This window comes from Artibeus jamaicensis, unplaced genomic scaffold (assembly GCF_021234435.1).
Source record: "Artibeus jamaicensis isolate MK-2021 breed Jamaican fruit bat unplaced genomic scaffold, CSHL_Jam_final scaffold_1964, whole genome shotgun sequence".
NCBI lineage: Eukaryota > Metazoa > Chordata > Mammalia > Chiroptera > Phyllostomidae > Artibeus > Artibeus jamaicensis.
In genome coordinates, this window is record NW_026522030.1 from 9,261,498 (window position 1) to 9,283,899 (window position 22,402).

General features: G+C 40.4%; 1 protein-coding gene across 8 annotated transcripts in view; it reads left to right on the plus strand.

Moving 5' to 3' along the window:
* LPAR1 (lysophosphatidic acid receptor 1) overlaps positions 1-22,402 on the plus strand; it is a 131,918-nt gene that overhangs the window by 78,021 nt on the left and 31,495 nt on the right. For all 8 annotated transcript variants that reach the window (XM_037152742.2, XM_037152743.2, XM_037152744.2 and 5 more), the window contains one exon: positions 4,821-5,568. In XM_037152742.2, coding sequence (XP_037008637.1) covers positions 4,821-5,568 — 748 coding nt within the window. The remainder of the gene's footprint in view (positions 1-4,820; positions 5,569-22,402) is intronic.

The following is a 22,402-nucleotide window of genomic DNA, read 5'->3' on the forward strand; positions in this document are numbered from 1 at the left end:
GGTTACATGACATTTATTGAGTGAATGTATGGGGCGCCATTAGAGAAAACTTGTCGGTTTTATTTATCTTAGCATATTGTGGTTTAAAAAGAAAATTTCATACTTTCTTTTGTTAGCCATTTTTTTTAAACTTTGGAAAGAGCAAAGAAGCGACCCATATTATTGCTTGACTTTGTTGGCATTCAAAACTCAGGGTGCTATGAAATTCTATATGCTTCATGTTTGATTTAAAAATGTCTTTAACGAGTCCTGACCAGTGTTGCTCAGTTGGTTGGCCATTATCCTGCAAGTCATAGGTCACCAGTTCGAAGAAATAAATACAATAAAAATGGTTATGAGGCTATAAAGAACAGAGTTTTGTTTTTCTATTTATAATTTTTTGTATGTCCTTCACAGAGAAGAAACTTCTAAACTGTAAACATTTATTGGAATTAGCTTTACTTCATTAATATGATCAATATATATTTAGCATCTAAATTGGCTAACCACTTGATGCTGTACAAAAAAAAAAAAACAAGAAAGCTAAAATCTTTGCCCTCATAGGATTTATAGCCTAGTATGGAGAGGTGTCAATAGATAATTAAGCAATTATTGTATAGTGTGGTTAGTGTTGTCCCAGGGGTAATACAGGGAACTGTGGGAGAAAACACCTCCCCTAGATGTGGGAAGGTCTAGGAAGACTGACTAGGAAGAGGGATACCCCAACTGATGCGTGAGGAGGAATATATGGTGAGACTGGGGGAAGAATGTTCTAGGCCAGTGCTACTCTCTGGACCAGCACCATCAGCTTCACCTGGGGCCCCACCTGAGATCTCCTGAATCAGAAATTCTCAGGATGTGGCCAGAAAACTGTATTCTACAAACCCTGTGAGTGATTCTGATGCAGAAAACCACTGTGCTTACTGATGCTGAGAACCAGATGTACGAGAGGGCAGAGCACATTAAATTTAGCTGAAGCAGAGGGTTTTAATTCATTAATAGCTTGAATTGAGTCTGGAGAAGCAAGGGAGGCCTGATTAGGTGGTGGAAGAGTTTAGTAGATTTTTATCTTAAGTGCACTTATAAGCCATTGAAGCATTTCCAATAGGAGAACAGCTTGGTCTGCTTGATCTTTTAGAAAGATCACTGAAGAAGAGATTGGTATTGGGTAGAAAGGATATTTAGGAAGCTAGTGTAGTATTAATGCTGTGGCCATGAGAATGGAACAGTAGACAGCTTGAGCAGATACTTAGGAAGGAGAATCTACAGGATTGGGTTATCGATGAGGTGATGAAGATGGGGAGGAGGGAGAAGGAATTCCCAGGTTTAGCACTCAGACCACTGGAAAGGCAATGGTTTCCTAGTCTTTGGAACAGAGAGCATGGGGAGAAGTTGTTGGGGGTCATGAGGAAGATTATGATTTTGAACTTGGTTTTGCACACAGAGATGGAACTGCTTATGGGGTAGTCAATTATAGATACCAGGAGGAAATTTGCCTAGAGTTCAGAAAATATTGTCTAGGCAACATTTGCTTAGAGTTCAGGAAAGAAGTATGGGTTGAGTATGTAGGTATGAGATATTTGGGATATATAAGATAATTAAAATCTTGGAGGACATATTAGAAAACTCAATGAAATTCTGTTGAATGAGAACATAAATAGTATAAAAACATTAATATTGCATAGAGTATGAGGAATCCAAGGAAATGACTGAGAAGGACCAGCCAGAGAGAGGGATCAAAACCCTGAAGAGTATGATGTTATGAAAGCCAAATATAGAAATTTCTAGGAAGAGCCTCGCAGTCATGTATCTCATGCTCTGAGGAGGTAAGCATGGTGAGAACTGAGCATTTTCCATTGGAACAGCCATGAGATTGGTGTGACTTAAGAATTTGACTAGAGTGGGTTTGATAGAGAGGTGGGAGTAGCATCCATCCTATAGGTAACTGAGAAATTAGCATTTTCCATGAAAGAGAAAAATAACCAAGGGCAGAAGGTAAATATGAGGTCATGTGAACTTCAGATACTAAACTTGAATGTGGATAGAGAAAGATTCAGGGGAGGGGAGATAAGAATTGGGAGAAAATTGAAGATATAAGGAGTGGAAAGAAAGCAGTTATAGAACAAGTTTCTGGACTTGGTAGCAGTGGATGGGATTCAGAACACTTGGCTGGCAGGGTGCACCTTTTCCACTGTAACAGAAGAGGAGGAAAGGATGGGTTCTTGAGTAGGTAATTTGGCTTTCTGGTGGGAGAAAGGGAAGGAGTTCCAATCTGACGATTTCTCTTGTTCTCCTTTGTCAACTGCTGAGGGAGAGAGGGAAGATGGGGCTCAAAAGAGAGCAGTAGGTAAGTTTAAAATAGTCACTGTAGAGAAGATATAGAATAATAATTAAGAGATAATCAGGTTTCTTTTGGTACTGAAGTCTCAGTAGAGGATAGACATCATGAATTTCTACTGGGATCAATCTGCCAGAGATGATATTTTCCCTGACACTTCTCGGTAGCCTTGGTGTAGGTGTGGAAGTAGCAACCAATTTCATTCATCCAAGACTGATGCTGTTCTAAGACATTGTTTTGCAATACAGTGGGGTGAGTAAATGAAAGGATAAAGGTCTCCACTTCCTTATCTGAGAGTATAAACTTCAATAGGATATGAAAACATCAAAAATCTTTCATAACTCAGTGGCAAAACTAGCTCTGAGTAGATGGATATGAGGCTATTTATAAACTTTATCAACTTTAGTGTCTACAATAATGTATTTTGCTTTAGGAACTAATATGTATGATTATAAAGTGCTGTCCCAAATTTTGATGGGGATCTTACATCATATATTGATGATGTGCTGTATAACTGGTCTTGCAAGCAGAAACAATTTGAATTCTGAAGGACATCTGACTTTAAAGTTTCAAGAAGATAATGTATTCCTGTGTTAGTGATAAAGATATTGAAAGGATATAGAATAGAATGTAAGTTGCATAAAGGGATGGTAATACACTGCGGGGGGAGAGAGAAGACTTCAAAAAAGTGATATAAAAATGAGAAATTTGGGAGAATGGAAAATGTGGTGAGTATTTAGAATGTTAAAATTAATTATTTCCAAAGGGAGACAGTTCTGATGGTTACAAAGTCCAGGGTGTGGCCATGGGAGAGTGCAGATATGGTGTAATGAAATAGAAGGTCATCAGAGGTGAGGTCAAGAAACTGAAAAGCAAGACAATTAGATTTTCTTGCCAAGTAGAGTAATGGCAAGATTTGGGTGGAATGGAACACTGCAAACCAAATTCTCAGATCTCAAATGAATGAGGTTCTGTTAAAGGTATGTAAGATGCCAACATGTATAAGACAAGGTCTTCACTCCTCCCCTGGACCATGATCTCTTTAAGAAACAGACACGTTAAATGATAAGTAATTATGCAACATAGGGTGTGTAATGATAGAAGCACAGTCAAAAAGCCATTAAAGCCTCCGTGAGAACAGAGTCTGTAGATGTCTGGAGGAGTTACAAGACTGACCATTTAATAAGCGTTTCCTACTGTTTGGGAACTTTCAGGGTTTGGTAAACATTTATGCATAACCTATGGGGTATTCAGTAGAATATTTGGTCTAAAACAGTGGTTAACTGTGCTGCACATCTGAAACTAAGCTAATATTAGAATGTCAACTGTAATTGAAAAGTAGAAAAATAATTTAAAAAATAGTGGTTAAACCTGTCACATTTGCTAAGTAATTAATTAAATGCAGTGCGCACCAGAAAGAAAAACTTAGGATGTGAACTGTCTCCAAGAAATATTTTCTGATTCTAGGAGTCTCAAATAAACCTAAAGCTTCAGGAAAAGTGATTTACTGTATTTGATGTATAATTTTCTAATTTCTCTATGTTCATTTTATTTTCTAATTTTGTTTGAATAGTTTAATGACGACCTATATTATTCTATTATAAACTTCCTGAATCCTTTTTGGATTCAAGTAATGTATAAATAATAAGCAAACATATTCTAGCTGATGATGTTGAAAAATAAGAAAACATATAATACATTGTTTATCACTCTACATTTTAAAAGATACAACTTTCATCTAAGTATACCTCACTTTTTGTAAAACAGCGTCAAAATGTCAGCTGTTCTTTGGATGTTCTATTAGGTGACATTTCTTATGCCCTCCAGAAAGAAACAAATCTCTGAAACGTCGTAGATTGGTTGACGAATGCTATTCTGGGGAGAAGGCGTTGTGGGGGTAAGCAGTGCTACCCACAGGAATGTCGAGCAGCAAATGCTGGCTTTGGGCAGAGAAGCTTTAATCCATAGTGACCTCTTTGAAATGTCGAGACTGATGGCCCTTGTGGGGACTTGCACTGAAAATGTCTGTCACAGATGGAGCATTCTATGTGAGAACAGAAATGCTGAATAATAGGCCAATAATACCCCATCTATAAACCAACTATGTTTACAGATTCCCTAAATAACAGGTCAAAGTCAATTTCACTATAGTAAATATTGCAATTGCAATGCCCTGCAGAATTCTCATCTTTCTAGTGTATTTTAAGCAAGATTTCTGGGCCATGTGGCTTTTCTAGTAGACTTCAATGATGTCCAACCACCAAGTACAGACCTTGTCATTTATTTTACCCCGACTGTCTTTAATCTTGAGAATCTTGAGGACAGTAACACAGTGGGAAACCTTGAGGTTTCAGTATAATCACAGAACATTATGCAGGATCAGACTTTCAAATTTTTTGCTTTTTCAGGGGCCCACATTTACCCCAGAACTCTCGTGTTATCTATACATCTTTAAATTTGGATTTGCAGTTTCTTTTTTCACCGTTCTTTCTTTCTCTCCTAGTTCACAGCCATGAACGAACCACAGTGCTTCTACAACGAGTCCATCGCCTTCTTTTACAACCGGAGCGGGAAGTATCTTGCCACAGAATGGAACACAGTCAGCAAGCTGGTGATGGGACTTGGAATCACCGTCTGTATCTTCATCATGTTGGCCAACCTACTGGTCATGGTGGCAATCTATGTCAACCGCCGCTTCCATTTCCCTATTTATTACTTAATGGCTAATCTGGCAGCTGCAGACTTCTTTGCTGGGTTGGCCTACTTCTACCTGATGTTCAACACAGGACCTAATACTCGGAGACTGACTGTCAGCACGTGGCTCCTTCGCCAGGGTCTCATTGACACCAGCCTGACGGCATCTGTGGCCAATTTACTGGCTATTGCCATCGAGAGGCACATTACGGTTTTTCGCATGCAGCTCCACACACGGATGAGCAACCGGAGGGTGGTGGTGGTGATCGTGGTCATCTGGACCATGGCCATCGTCATGGGCGCTATACCCAGTGTGGGCTGGAATTGCATCTGTGATATTGAAAATTGTTCCAACATGGCGCCCCTCTACAGTGACTCTTACTTAGTCTTCTGGGCCATTTTCAACCTGGTGACCTTTGTTGTGATGGTGGTTCTCTACGCTCATATTTTTGGCTATGTTCGCCAGAGGACTATGAGAATGTCTCGGCACAGTTCCGGCCCCCGGCGGAATCGCGATACCATGATGAGTCTTCTGAAGACGGTGGTCATTGTGCTTGGTAAGTTTTGTCTTCACTGTTACTTACTTTACAGACTCTCCAAGTCTTAATATAAACCGCATTAGTTTATGATAGTGGTAAACAGTGATATGAATATTCAACAGCATACATGTAGGAATTGCAAAGGGATGAAGTGCTTTTTAGCAAATCTCTGTGGCGATGTCAGCGTGCCAGTCCTTGTACAGTTATAGAAGCGGCTTTGGGGGAACACATGTCACAGGGTTTGCATAAATATGACATGAACGACATCATTGATGAGTTTGGCTATCAAGTATTAAAAATTCCAGCTTTCAGCAGGTTTTCTTTTTTACAAATTTATTGGTGTGACATTGCTTAATAAAATTACAGAGGTTTCCTGGTGTACAATTCCATAATGCATCACCTGTATATTAGATCATGTACACATGACCCAAAATAAAGTCTCCTTCCATCACCATTTATCCCCCTCCCTCATCCCAGCCTTCCCCCTCCCCACTTACCCTCTGGTCATCACTGTACTGTTGTCTGTGTGTAGGAGTTTTTTTTGTTTTCTTTTGCTTAATCCCTTCACTTTTTTCACCCAGCCCCAACCCCCTCCCCTCTACAGCTAGCGGTCTGTTCTTGATATCCATGAGTCTGTATCTATTTTGTTTGTTTTGTTCATTACATTCCACATATAAGAGAAAAACATGGTATTTGTCTTTTTTGACTGGCTTATTTCACTTAGCACAATACTCTCCCAGGTCCATCCATGCTGTTGCAAAGGGTAAGATTTCTTTCTTTTTTATGGCTGGATAATACTGCATTGTGTAAATGTACCACAGCTTCTTTATCCACTCGTCTACTAATGGACACTAGGGCTGCTTTAAAATCTTTGCTACTTTAAATAGCGCTGCCCTCAACACAGGGGTGTGTGTATTCTTTCAAATCAGTGTTTGGGGTTTCTTTGGATATATTCTCAGAAGTGGGATTATTGGGTCATAATGCAGTTCCATTTTTAATTTTTTGAGAAAATGCCAGACTGTTTCCACAGTGGCTGCCCCAGTCTGCATTCCCACTACCCCTGCACCAGGGTCCCCTTTCTCCATGTCCTCACCAGTGCTTGTTTGTTGATGACAGGGTTTTCTTACAATGCAATTGTGGAATTTTTGCCTTCTGGTCTCTGTGATAGATTTTCATATAGAAAGTGTTTTTTTATATTAATAACTATATATTTTTATGAGCCTATTTCTAAATAAGTCATCTTTCACATTCTGTAATTGTTACTACATACATGTCAGAATTTCAAGTCTTGTATAGGTTTACTGTACAACATGATTTCAAATTAATAGCATTCTGTGATAGTCATCTGTATGAAAACTTACATTTTTTTCTATCAATTTTCTGTAGTAGAAGTCAATTTATATTTTAAGGTGAAGACCAAGTTTTTATATATTTTAAGTATTTTTATTGATTATGCTATTACATTAGTCCCAATTTTCCCCATTTAGCCCCATACGCCTGGTACCCCATTTCTTCCAGTGCTCCCCCACTCTTAGTTCATGTCTGTGGGTTGTGCATATACGTTCTTTCGTTTCTGCATTGCCCATACTATTCTTACTCTCCCTCTGTCTATTTTGTTCCTACCAATTATGCTTCTAAATCCCTGTAGCTTTTCCCCACTCTTCCTCCTTCCCCTTCCCAACTGATAATCATCCAAATGATCTCCATATCTATGATTCTATTCCTGTTCTAGTTGTTTGCTTAGTTTGTTTTTTAGATTCAGTTGTTGATAGCTATGAGTTTGTTGTTATTTTAATATTCATAGTTTTGATCTTCTTTTTCCTAAATAAGTTCCTTTAACATTTCATATAATAAGGGCTTGCTGGTAATGAACTCCTTTAAGTTTACCTTATCTGGGAAGCACTTTATCTGCCCTTTCATTCTAAATGATAGCTTTGCTGGATAGAATATTCTTGGATATAGGTCCTTGCCTTTCATGACTTGGAATACTTCTTTCCAGCCCCTTCTTGCCTATAAGGTTTCTTTTGAGAAATCAGCTGACAGTCTTATGGGAACTCCTTTGTAGGTTACTCTCTTCTTTTCTCTTGCTGCTTTTAAGATTCTCTTTTTATCTTTAATCTTTGGCATTTTAATTATGATGTGTCTTGCTGTGGTCCTCTTTAGGTACAAGGTTTTTATTCTTTTATGTGCCCTCAAATAACTTTTGCCTGTAAGTAACTATTGGTTTTCCTGGATGTAAAAATTTATGGCAACAATCATGAGGACTATATTTATTTCTTCATTTAAATGCTCAGAAAATTAAAGAGCATCTAAGTTTCAGATCCTCCTCTGACCCCTGAGATTTACCCGTGGAAAGGACACACACGGAACATTTCTTTTGGAGTTCAGAGTGCTTCTTTTAAAAGTTCACCCTGTGACAATTTGTGTAAATAATTACCCTATTGAATTACATTTTCTCCACAGACTATATTCAGAACAATGTTTGATCATATTTTTAAAAATATCTTTGAGCGTTTCCATTTTCCCCATGGAAATTCAGTGGAAAGTTCCTGTAATGCTCTTTGCTCCAGTTTATAAAGCAGCGTTGAATGAACGTAACCTGGGATTGATTGTGTGGCATCTCCGAAACTCTGGGAGTGACATTAATAGGCATTAATTTAGTCACCGGAAAGAGATGCAGTTCTAATTATCACTGAATAAACTAGCACTTGGGGTGAGGCATTGGTCCCATTTATTTGGAACAGGGCAAGTGCATCCTGGAGGTCCTGTCTGGGTCTCCTGATTGGGACCCTCATGTAGATGTTAAGGATAAGAACGAGACCTTGAATTGCTGACACAACTAAAGCCCCGTCTGTGACGAACTGGACCTTTAGATAATATTCCCACCGGGGACTCCAGCCCCTCAAGTATGAGATCATCTCATTCCATCCAACAAAGCTTAGTAGAACCACAAAAATGGTTTCCCTCCATGTTTAATTGTCACCAAAAACCTTGAGCATACCTGTGCCAAAAGGACATATTTTCCATGATATGGATGAAACACATCTTATGGGGGACACTTTTTCTATTATACCTCAAGTGCTGCTGCTTACAGTTTGTAGATCAGCTAGCAGGGAAGGACTACTGAACATGGAGTACGAATCTGCCAAGTTCTTGTTTTGGTTTTGACCTTTGTAGAGTGCCTAAAAAATTCTAGCATGAAGTTTGCTTTAATGACTCATGTAAATGAACCTTTGTGTCTCATCGGGTTGCCTTGCAGGTCAAATGAGAACTATCTTGAGGGTTTATGAGGTGACAGTTTCAGTGTACTCTGTTTCGTTGTATATAACGCGCCCTTTTCGCAGATTTTTTTGAGGGAAAAATAAGGATGCATATTATACAATGGGTATAATGATTACATGCCATGGATATAATAATCCTGGGTATAATGCACACAAAAAGCATAGGGGAGCATTATACATGGCAAAATACGATATATTCATTTCTGCATTGCAAAGGAGAAAGCTGGAACAGGAAAATTATACGGTGTATCTGCCCTACATGCCCCTTCCGCCCCAGCACACCAACCCTAAACTTGAAAATAGCAGAAATGACATTGCCCTCTGAAGTTTAAATTTATAGACCCTACAAAGATCAAATACAGGTTTGATATTTTTTACCTCTGGAAAAAATGGCATTATTTACATAGATATGGAATGGAAAGAGTTTTAGCACATGGAAAACTGCAATCAGGGTAATAGGTGAAGAAATTTGGTGAGGCAATGTGTAGATGTGACTGTAATATAGGACAGATAAATTAAACAAGTGGGCTACAGCCTTTAAATTTTTATTTTTATTGATTTGAAAAAGAGAGAGAGAGAAATATCTCTTTGTTGTTACACTTGTTCACACATTCATTGGTTATTTCCTGTATGGGCCCTGACTGAGGATCAAACCCTCAACCTTGGCATCTTGGAATGACACCCTAACCAACTCAACTAACTGGCCAGGCCGTAGACTGTAGCCTCTTGGAGAAAAGCAGCAAGGCTGGGAAAATAAGTGGGGTGGGTTGTTAGAAGGTGTGGAATAGGGAATTCACAATCCTATTCCACCAGATGGTCTAATACCATTCAGGACGTGGGTTGGTCTTGTAGAAACAAAAATTCTAGTCTTGAAGCTCTCCTTATTGTGAATGAGTTTATTGACAACGTTTTGGGTTTTGGTTTTTGGGGGGTTTTTTTTGGTTCACGTCTGATTTTTAACAGCCATCTTCTCTGCCAGATTACCAGCTTGGTGACCACAGGCAGGGATTTTAATGATGGGTTGTACATTCTCTCCACATTACCTCCCAATCAAAATACAACAGCTTGCAAAGTGACTGGCCACATGGATGTTCAATAAGTAATATATTTATCTTACTTTCATTTATTAGGGGGATGATTATAGTTTGATTGTGTAGAAAACCTTCAGTTTTCATTTCCTCTCATCAAAGTGACCTCTGGATTTTAGGCCACTGGTCCTCACGATCAGGAAAAGGATTCCTTGGTCAACAAGTTGAATTCCCAGGAGTCAGCATAAAATAAAGGCACCTTTGAGATTTACGATGACAATACCAGTATCCATTTATTTTTAATGGCCATTTTTTTACAATTATTTATTTATTTATGTTTAGAGGGGAAGGGAAGGAGAGAGGGAGAGAAACATCAATGTATGGTTGCCTTTCATGCGTCCCCTGCTGGGAACTGGCCTGCAGGGAACCGGCCTGCAACCCAGGCATGTGCCCTGACTGGGAATCAAACCTGGATTGCCTGGTTCACAGGCCCGTGCTCAATCCACTGAGCTATACCAGCCAGGGCCGGTATCCATTTTTTAATCACAGGTTATACATAGGCTGCTTTGAGTGAGTACTGGATCTTAATATTTTTATTTGTCAGACTCAATGTAACATTCATCATTTGCCCAGTCCTGTTCTACCACAGAAATTAGTATTTATAAATAGCAGCCCTGTTGCACACAGGTACCATTATCTATTTGTTATCCTCATCTTTCAGAGCTGAAAACTTGGGTACCAAGAGGTTAGGTCACTTGTGCAAGGTCACGTGGCTCACTAAGTTAAGGAGCTGGGGCTCCCTTCAGACACTCTAGGTCCCGGAGCCCAAGGGTTTTCCAGTTTCATCCCATCCTCTATCTTTATAATAAAAACAATTATCAGCACATGCTGGGTTTTGTTCTGAGGTTGGAACAGTGCCTTGCTATTCAGTTGAAACTTTGTGACCCCGTTTATTTCTGTCAATACTGCTCGCTGCCTGCACTTCGTTCCCCGGGTAGGAGAAAGCTTTAAGAGAGCATTCCTCTCCTCCCTTGTTTCCAGCAGTGACACTTATGACTCGTTTTCTCAGCCCTTTTCTTGGCTGCGGCAGCCCCGTGACTGACGGCTGGTGATTGAGTGAGTGTTTTGTTACAGGTATAGTTAATTTGAGGGTTTATTGTCACAGCATGAAGTCATGTAATCCTTCCCCAGGCTTGCATTCTCCCCACTTGACATTTTACCGGGAATTCTTTCTGCGTTCGGTACACAGCTGAATCAGAGTGGCAGTCAAAAAGTTCTTCCTTATTTGACCACAGTCTGTCTCAGCTTGTAAGTCCTGGCCTTTCCCACTCTGTTCCTTGGGATGACACTTCTGCTGGGGATAATTAGAAAGGAGGAAAGCTAGCATTTGGAAGGGGAAAATAATGGTTATAGCATTGAGGGTTTTGCATGTGAGCTTTGGGGACAGAGTGAGGGACTCAGAACACCAAAAAATCCAGGCGGGGCTTGTCCTGTGGAAGAAGAAGGAGACGCTCATTTTCCTAGGGTGGTCTGTTCTGACTGGACGTGGTCACCACTGGAACTGAAGTGCCCTTTACTACCTATGTTCTCTATGCCAGGGTCAGTACTGGCTACTACTGCCCATACCCTGTTTATAACATTACACCAAGGAAAGCTGTCTTTCTCCCGTCATGCTGAAGGACCTGAGTTAAGACAGGGTGTGTGTCTTGTCCAGCTGCAGAACTGGAGTTCAGCGGCAGGATTGTTGTAGGCCATGACCTTGTGCACACCACACAGGGGACCAGTACTGGGGATGATGAGAGTGGTGGGGCCAGGTGAGTTTCCGCCCATTGTTTTCTTGTTGGCGCTGATGTAGGATAATTTGGCCAACGCTGTGCTAGCACATCTCTTATGTACTTCTCTTTTTAATTCATTGAACATGTTGTTCAGTGCTAATTGTGGGCTAAGGGATAGAAATGAGTAAGATAAACATTCTTTCCACAGCTTACAGGGTAGGAGATGCGACTAGGAAAGCGCTGCAGAACAGTTGGGTCCACGTGCTAGGAGAAGGATGGGCAAGACTAATCCTGAGTGGCAGGAAGGGAGGACCTCCCAGAGGAGGCAAAACGGAGCTTAGTCTCGATCACTGTGGAGGAGCCTGCCATCCCGTGGAGTAGAGGTGGAGGGCAAGCTGAGCGGTCGCAGGAGCAAGGGTGATTTGGAGCTGACAGTGGTCAGGTGTGATTAGCAAATGGTAGGTATGTCTGAAGGTGTTTAATGGGAGAGATCGACATCTTCGCAATGTACCAGAGTCTGGGCTTTTGTCCCCAGATGATTGGAGATGCGGAAGGATTCGCTGAAATAAAGAAAACCAGTTTCTTATAGGGCTGACCCCATAAAGATGATGTAATGATAATATAATTTATCATTCAAATGGACACACTTTTATTAGGGAAAACGGGCATTGGGTGGGAGGGGCACTGGGAAAACAGGCCTAAACTGAGAATGGTTTCTTCAGCCCAGATTGTGTGTTGCCCTCCTTGCAGGCTCTGCTGTCTCCCTGTTTGTTTATTCATATTCTTTCTATGTTTCCTTTTGGCATTTGAAGTGCAGAGCTCAACCCTGCCCTTCTTCCACTGTGTAAAGATGGTAAAGAAGAACTTTTGTTCTTTTTTTAAAAGCCAAGATCTGTCTAGATTTAGAATTAGAGCTGAAGGGGTACTTAAAAAGCACACCATCTAATTCAAGTTTCCAAGTCACTTGAGAAATGTAGTTAATTGGTGGCCCAAACCAAGACCCAGGTTTGCTCACTTCCAGGACGGGCTGTTCTTACTGCCCACACATCCCCCCTTGTTCAGTTCCATCTGCACTCTCATTGTTTTCTTCCTTGTGAACAGAAATACATATTGATGTGACCAGCCAGGGTTAGGAGTCAGCGCTGACTGTCACCTACCTGGCACACACAGAAAGGGTCCCCTTGAATGTATCCTCATTATAACCGACTCTTTGTAATGAATCTTTGACAAAATTCACCAGGAACTGACTTGCTCGCACGTCATGGAGTGCGTACTCGCGTTAGCATCCTATCAGCTTTCTTAACAGCAGCATTGTATTTGTGTTTCATTACCTTGGTTTTTTTTATTAAGTTTATGTTTTACCCTGTGTGTGTGTGTTCCTCATTTGTGTTCATTGAGGCAGAATGCTTCTGGGATCTGCTCCTGACTCTGCCACTAACGGGGTGATTCTGGGCAGTTACTTTTCATCTGCATTCGTTTCTCTGTCCCTTCATCCACAGGATGATGTTGGCCAGTTTGATTTTTTAAAATTAGAGTTTGATTTATGACTCTATAAATAAAATGATAAGGGCATAGCTACTGTGGATCGGACTTGTAGATTTTTCTAGTGGAAAACATAAGTGGAATTGGAAGAAAAGCAAAGGACTATGATTTTCCTTCCCATCAACTTCTTTAATAATTAGCATTAGATATAGATCCCCTATTCAAAGGAGTGGCGCATTTACAGAAGATAGTCTCAAAGAAATAAAATTTCAGCTTTCCTTTTCAGTGGGGAGCCATGTGACAGGAAGAGAAGGTTTCCCAGTGGTCCTGTTGCTAGGGGCGGGGAGTGGATACAAGACTTTCTTATTCCTTGGCCACAAGTGACCAGCTGCATATCCTGTTGATCTGAAGAGGAACCAAAGCTCGCCCAAGTCTCCTCAGGTCCCTGTGGATTCTCACTGAAGGCCTCTTTGAGGAAGAACCTGAGAGCATATTCATGAAAGCTTTGACTGTTTGGCCAGCGCTGGCGTGGCACCATGGGTGTGGTCAGGACGGACACTGCAGAAGACCCAGAGGGCTGCCCGGACCCCAAAGCTTGGGCCCTGGTCAGGAGAGAGAACAAGCTTCACATACCAGCTCTTTAAACCTTTTGTTACCCAACTTTATTCAAATATTTTTACTCAAAAGAAGCTTTAAAACAGAAACAACCCCCCCCCCCAAAACCACATTAACCTAACAGAGTTATTTTAGAGGTATGGGCCGAGCTGCTAGAACATGAAGCTCTTTCTTGTTTTGGGTCTGATGAGAGTGATTCAGACCTTGTCTAGAGGAGATTCCTGTCGTTTTCAGTATGTGGGGCATAGTCATTTGTCTTTATTGGTAAAGGCTGTAAGAGATGCAAAGCTCCCTTGAACGAATGCGGTGATCCCTGGGAATCACTGTTGCTTCGGGCTTGAGAGCTTAGGCTTTGAACTCTGACTTTTCATTCACTAGTTTCGTAACTGTGAGTTCATGACTTAAGCTCTCTGCTGAGTCTCAGTTTCAGAATTAATAAAACAAAGCTAGTGGGACGTTTCTCATCGAGCAGTTGAGAACATTAGACCAGCTGATTCATGTAAACCACACTTGGCACGTAATCTGGCTAACGTAAAATGCCCAGTGGCAGCAAGCCTTATTACTACTAGCAGGTCTTATCTGCGTGTACATTTGCTCCCCACTTCTTTCTTCCTCTTTCTCTTTCTGACACACCCACACTCACCCACATGCCAGCGTGCGTAAATAGGGAATTTGACGGTGGGGATGGTGCTTCATTTCTGCAACATGGTACACAAGTTCTATTGTGTGTTAGCAGCTGTTGTATCTCATAATAGTCTGTGAATTGTATTCTCACTGGCGTTTGCTTTTCCAAAACTATATCTGTACTGCAGAGTTGCTGACACCTTGTTTGTTGAGCCTCAACCCCATGTCTGAGAATTCCTATTAGCACCATAAGAAATGGCATTTGGGGCCTGGTCACTTTCCAGAGGTGATTAAAAAATGGTGTTGATCATTAAAATGCCCAGGCCAGTTTGTCAGTATCTGTTAGAAAGGATCATCGGCCCCTTCAGATGAACCTGCAAGGCTTAGGCTCAGCTAGCGGCCTGGTCACCATCTAGGGCCTCATCTGTCTCCTTTTGACCCACAGCGAAGGGCCATTTCTGGCAAAGATGGAAGACATGGCAAATGGATGGGTCCTGAGACTTTGTTGCTATTGTCTGTCTGGTCCCATCTCCACAGTGTGACCACCAGTGACTCCTTCTTTCTGGGCTTCTTCACTGTTCACCTGGGAGGAAAAGGACATTTGACTCCTCTTCTGACCTCTCACGGCTATTCATGAGTCTCTGAGCATCTTATGGACACTGCATGGCCACTGGGCTTTGTCTTACTTTCCAGCACCTAGAACAAGGCCCACCACTCAGCAAACTCTAGATGTTCTTTGAATGAATAAATGAAATATATCTTTTATTTTGAATGGAGTTTTACAGGTCCTCTAGTAACAATCAAAATATACCTGTATAGCCTGAGATTCAGTGTGATTTAATACTGAGTCTCATTTACAGAAACATTTGTTATAAAGTAGTTATAAGGCAGTTCCACACCTTGCCTGTCAAGGACAATTTTTAGTCTCTATTTCAGTGTGAACTTGTTAATAATAGTCATTCTGCCAACAAACAGGTGTGGAATAGCGACTGGGCCTCTGTTAAGGAGTAGGGATGCAATGGTCAGTGTAAATATGGACCTTGTTCTGAAGGAATTCTCATTTTAGTAGATCATGATTGGTAATTTAAACAAATAAATACAATGCAATGTGGTAAATAAAGTCTGCAAGGTGCTACAGGAGCACTCTCTTCTGTTTGGACAATGTCAGCAAGACGTCATGATGAAGGTGTCATCTAAGATGATGCGTAGGAGCTTGCCCCATCAACCCAGGCAAAGGAATTATTTCTATTAGGTTCTCTTTGCACTCTGAATTGAAATCAATATGCAATTACATCCTTATATTGCAATTAACATGTCACTTAGATACAGCAGTGAGTCACTTGCCTATCTCATGTAAGTTGTTGGGAATGGGAGGAGAGGCTTGTATAATTTTAAGGTAATACTGTGCTTATAATATTTTGGCTGCCTTTTACACAGGTACATACATTCTTTTTTTAATTGACTATGGTTAACAGATTTGCATCATTGAATTGGTTATGAAATAAATGAATCTGAATGGTTACTGACCTATTACAGAAGTGATGAATTTCCACATATGCAAATTAACATCCTGTAGAAAGTAAGAAGGAGTCTCTAGTGACAGTGTACATCATTGAAATGTTATTGCCAGGAAATGTTGACAGACATACGTACGATAAACACACACATGCAAATTACCAAATTTAGCAAATAAAAATAATTGCATGGGATGTAACTATACTAACAGAAATACTCCTTTTTATCTAAAAATCAGAGTTAACTGGGCATCATATATTTTATCTGGCAATCCCAACACATGTGGCATTAATGTCAATTAAGCACTTTAGATGACAAGCAACTTTCTGTAGACAGATTTTCCTCTTTGCCTTACAGGTTTTCATAATATCCTGGAGGTCAATTTAAGTACATGAGGAGTTTCACTAAGTTAATATTCCTGACTTTTATTTTGACTTGTCTGGAAAGACATATATAAGGGGACATATCTGATTTATGGAATCTTATATTCGTTTCTCAGAAATTATATGTGCTAATGAACAGGTAACGTTGAACACCTCCAGCTCAAAACTGAATTATCTCCTACATATTCTTTGTGGTGATCTTTGAAAACATTTTAATGAAATCTGTTTTTCAATTTTAAAAGGATTTTTTCTTGTGTTTCTGCCTGTGATTTTTTTTTTTTGAGGACTAAACTAGAGCCCATGCCTCTGAGAAGCTCCTTTTTATTCATGTGTTTCAGTGAAGATGATAGTGTCTAGACCGAGTGTGGTCATGGCTTTACCTAAACCCTGGCTGGCTGCCTCCACCAATAGAGGGGCTGTTACAATGCTCCAAAGCAAATACGGCGTGCCAGTGGGGGGACCCAGCAGTAACAGGGTCTTTTTGAAGAAGTGGGGTTTAACCTGGCACCGGGAGCCTGGAAATTCATGGCTTCACCTATTTATCCTGCCCTCATTGACTTTTGTCCACACAAAGGGCGCTGCGTTTTAAGTAGGGTTTTCCATGAGTTCATTCTGAATGGGCATTTCTGCCCTTGAAAAAGCTTCTCTTCATGCGGCAGGCATGAGTTCATTTGCTGGAGTTACTCCCTTTCTTTGGGGAGAGAGAAGCTAGCGCTTAGGAGCCCAGCCTTACAGCATCTGCACAGGAGACCGAAGTGAAAAGTTGACGAGGTTTTGCTGTAGCCAGCGAGTGATTCACCATGTAATGCCAGGGGGTTTGCTTTACGCACCTTGCTGAGCATGCGGTGCCCAGGAATGCTGCTTTGGAGATGGCTCCAGCCCAGCAGGAAAAGCTGAGCTGTGAATCAAGGAGCTGGGTTTCTGAAGGAAAGCAGCAGAGGTTGCATTTGGACAGCCTACAAAGCACATATATAATGATCAAATAAACACCAGTTGCAGAGATTCGAGCACTAGCTCTATTTAATTTGGCAAATTCTAATGGCATGGGGGGAGGGTAAAAATGTTTTTTATTAAAAAACACTTTCTAAGGCACCTGGCCTATACTCTAAAAATATTTACAAGTACCAATATGTAAGAACAACTTGATTAGAATGGAAGAGAATGCCGTAGAAACCAAATTTGAATAGTGAGTTTAACTGTTCTATTAATTATTATATTGCTATTGCTAAGATAATTAGATTGACATAATTTTATAATGAAATTTCTTTAGTTCACTTTGAATTGGTTCAGCCACTTTTAAAGTATGTGTAAAATTAAAAAGTACTAGAATCAGAAATGAAAAAAATTAAAAACAGACTTAGAAAATTCATTTATATATATTGATCTCTCTATAATACATTGCATTAGAAATGATTTCATGCTATTATATAACATGTTCAATGTGTTGCCTCGCAGAAATTGTTGACTTATAACTTAATAATGTTGTATGTAGCTTTATTACTATGTAGTTTATTTTGGTTCTGGGATATTTTGACCCATTGTTTTGATTAAACTTTGAGGACATTATATAACATCTTTATTAATATAGATTTATATATAACTCAGGAGTAACATTCAGTTTTTGTTGAGAAGGTATCTACTTTAGTCCTTTCAACAATTTAATATGTAACACCATGAAAACATTTCTAGTTGGCTACATTTGTTTTCATATTTAATTTAACTGAAATTTTCATGGGAATCAAATGCTTTCATATAGATTATAAAATGAATACTATATCCATTAGTTTTTTCCTGCACATGTCAAATTGTAACAAAGGGTTTACCATGGTGCACTTTCCTTTTTCCTCCCGCATTTACTTTCCTTGGCCTTATTTTATAGCTAAATTTTATCAAAAGTATTTGGGGAGTTAATATGGAATAAGTTTTACTATGTACAGTTTGACTGTTAATTTTACTTGAAATTAATTTTATCTGCCCGCTTTAACTTTTCCTGAGTCAATATTTATGGTCATGAGAGTTTCTAAAAATAATAAGAAGGATAATTATGTTAATATTTGAGTGCCTCCTAGCCATCAAGACTCATTAAGTCCTACTACTCTGCTCTAAATATATATAATACAAAATGTGAAGCAAGAATCTTAATCTGTTTGAATTTCAGTTCCAAATATAGATAATATAGTTGGTGAAGGTCATGTATGATAATGATTGTGCTATTTTTACAGGAAGGGTCACGTAAATGTAAGCTATGGCTGTTTTGTAGCTGCTGCTTGTAAAGTAGTAAAAAAAAAAGTCTGGAATGCTAAGCAAAAATATGATGGAGTGTGCTTGGGAAGACATCAACTATATTCCAATTCCTTATTTGCCGCTTACTGTTTGCAGTGACTTTGGGCCATGCCCTTAACCTCTACAACAAGTTTCTCATCTCTTACCATCAAGGGCTTCACTACTTCAGTGTTTCTCTAAGTGCGGTCCAAGGACCACCCACATCTGAGTCACCTGGGACGCTCCGCACACAGCCAGATTCCTGGGCCCCGGCCCGGACCTGCGGAAGCAGAATCTTTCTGTTGGCCTCCAGACATCTGTCCTTCAGTCACACAAAGCTTGAGAATGACAGTGGTAGGAGTCTCTGGCTTTGATTTAAATTACATGGCATTAAACCTGTCCTTGCTCATTTCCTATGTCTGTTGTTTACCTTTTTCAAAATGGACACTTTCTTGGTGCCACTTTAACAGTGGCTGAGGGCTGGGATTGGCCCCACCTGTGTGTGTTTGTACACCTGGTTTGCAGCGGAGAGGGTGAGGAGAGAAAGGGAAGGGAAGGTGAGGGTGGAGGGAAAACCCAGTGCAGCACGTCCAAATGATGGAGTGTTATATCACCAATGGGCATCCAGGTTTTGTTGTTCTTGCTCTGTCCCTCCCTCCCTCTCTCTGCTATTGCAGATAACACTGAGATAAATATTATTGTATATGAATCTTTACTTTCCTCACTGAGACTCTATGAATTTTGATTACTTATGTTTAATGTTCTCCAGAAAGTTTGTTCCAATTTATACTCTCACCAGAAGGGAATGAGGATATTTAGTTACATTCATGTCAATATTGGATGGCTTTTTTTCCCCCTCTTAATGGTGCATTTTGTAACCATTTATACTACATTTATTCATAGACATTGGCAAACCTGAAAAAGAGGTGGAAACTCTTCCAGGATTTGTAGACTAAGAATAAACAAAAATAGAAATGCATTTAGTCCCATTTGAATATATGTGCTATTTGAAGTCTATTGTTCCATGTAAAGATCTAATGTATATTTATTTCTTTAGAAACCTAAATGCCTAACAGCTGAACAGTGTAGCACAGGAGGTAACAGTTTCACCTCTGAAGCTCTGAAGTGCCAACTGCCTGGCCCTACCGAATACCAGCAGAGTCAGCCTGGGCAAGGTATTCAGTGGCTCCAAGCTTCTGTTTCCTTGTCTGTGTTATGAGGGGCAGGGCAGCAATAGTAAAACCTCAGGTGATTAAGTAAGATGTAAGATAACAGGCATGTAAATACTTGGTAGACAGTATTGCATAATACCTACTTAGTGTTTTCATGGAATGATCATATTGCTATGTTGAGAACTGAAGTCCTGGATTGATCTGCATTGTGCTAGATTTTCATTATATTGTGAGAAGAGAGGGCAGGCCAGATGGATCAGGGCCCATCTCGCTTCCCAAACTCGGCGGGACAGGTTTTTCTTGGACTGGATACTGATCCCTCGTTAAAGGGTCTGAAAGACTCTGAACACAGATTCACAGAACTCACGCCTGAGATCTTTTCTGTCTTCCCTGGACAATGTTAACCCCTAAGGCAGAGGTTCCCACAATTCTCAGCGCCCTTCTTGTCTCCATCATGTTTTTTCACAGTACCTTTAGGCCAAAGGAAATACCTAATGGTTTCATCTGTTAAGCTGTTAAAGCAACTTGGCATGTATATAGGTTCTAATAAATTAGGACCCATTTTATCAAAACAAAAACACATGCATTGTAAAAAATACTTACATATATTTTTAAATATTATTAAACTATATATATATATATATATATATATATATATATATATATATATATATATATTTTTTAGAGGGGAAGGCAGAAGAAAGAGAGGAAGAGAAACATCGAGCCCTGGCTGGTGTAGCTCAGTCCTCGTTGGTTCAAATCCGGGTCTAGGGCACAGGCCTGGGGTGTGGGCCAGGTCCCCAGTGGGGGCTGTGCAGGGAGTAGCCACGCATCAATGTTTCCCTCTCTCTCTTTCTTCCTCCATTCCCCTCTCTAAAAATAAATAAATAAAATCTTCTTTTTAGAAAGAGAGAGAAACATCTATTTGAGTGAGAAATGTTGATGTGAAAGAGAAACATCAATCAGTTGCCTCTCATATGTGCCCTATCAGGGACCAAACCCACAACCCAGGCATGTGCCTGATTGGGAATCGAACCAGCAACCTTTCAAGTAGTGGGATGACGCCCGGCCAACTGAGCCACACTGATGAGGGCTATTTTTATCTAATTCTGAACAGCTGTGATTGAGGCATGACTATGCCTGTTGGGCAGTGCACAACTTCTTGAAACTTGGAATCAGACCGGACACTGCCCCCTTCATCCCTGCTCCGCACTGAGTTTTACGAAATACTCGAGTTTTTATCCTCTCAGACCTTGCAAGGACATGACGTCATTGAAAGGCACGTAATGCCATCTAATGTTGAAACTGTGAACTACTCCATGCTAGTGGGTCACGTGGTGTCCGACGATGCGTGTGTCACGGTTCCCCTGAAATGCAGAATTCAGCAATGTTCTTCTGAGTTCATTGTGGAGCCCCAGGTGGCTCAGGGCCCAATTTGAGGACCAGGGCCCTTCTGTGTTCCTGGTTTCCGGCTTCGCTGCAGTTTCGTTTTATTTTCTTCTGGCTGGTTGACTCTTCTTAAGTTTCCTGATTCCTGTTCTTGTTGATTTCTTGGTTTTTGTTATCTAGTTTCCTTCCCCTTTGCCCAGGGCCATTCTCTGCCTGGTCTCCATCAGGAGCAGTGGTGTCTGCTCTGCTCCGGGACCTTTGCAGACCTAGATAGAGCCCCGGAGGCCCTGACTTGCTTTGTCAGCTGGCTGTGGGTCTGTCCCGGTGCTCTCCTCTTACAGGACTTGTGGGGAGCGCCATTTCCACTGTTGGCTGCCTAAGTGGTATGCCAGGGGTGTGGTTTATCTTCAGGTGTCGATCTGGGGTGGTATCCCTGCACCCTGGACCTCTCAGCTCACTAGGGGCACTCTTTGCCTTAGACCTGCCCAGACCACAGCTCCCTGCCGCTGTTCTTGGATGTCAACCCAGAGAATTAACTGCAGTCCAGCAGTTAATTGTGCGCTCTGGACTAGACTACTTGCTTTGATATCCCAGGTTTAACACTTACTGCTAAATTTCCCCAAACTTCAGATTCCTTGTCTTCAAAATGGAGATCGTGATAGGTCTTCCTTTGTGTGAGAATCAAATGAGAAAATAAAATGAAGCGTAATAAAAAGGGGTGCCCCTTTGCATAATGCCTGACAGTAATAAGCGTGACTAAAGCACTTACACTATTTTTTCTCTGTTTATTCTGAAAGCAGCTATGAAATTTACTGTCCAATATTTTAATTTTTGTTATAAGTAAAGTAACAAACCAGTCACCTTTACAATGTAGTATCTGTCTTTGCCAGTTTATGAGAGAAAACATCAGTTTTAAAATAAAAAAGTGCTTAGCCTTTATGTAACTTTGGTTTATCTATACTAAGGCACCTCCATTGACATATAAAATCTCTTAAGATTTTCAGTACAGGTATACATAGTGTGTAGGTATGACAGTACAGATAGCTGTCCCATTTTAGAGACGATAAAACTGAGGCTGAACAGGTCCTGCAAGTTGCTGAAGATAATACAGTGTTTGCAGGAACCTGTACTCCAACCCAGGATTTGTCATTTGATTGTTACTGCTCCATACTTGCTACTTGCTACCATTTAATGTTTTCAAAGTTAAAATGAAAGAGGGAGGTGGGAAGGAAGGTAGTTGGAAAGGAAGGAAAGAGAAAGAAATGAGAATTGGTATTCTCTTTTCTCCTTACTTGCTCTGTGGCTGCCTTTAATATTTCAAAATTT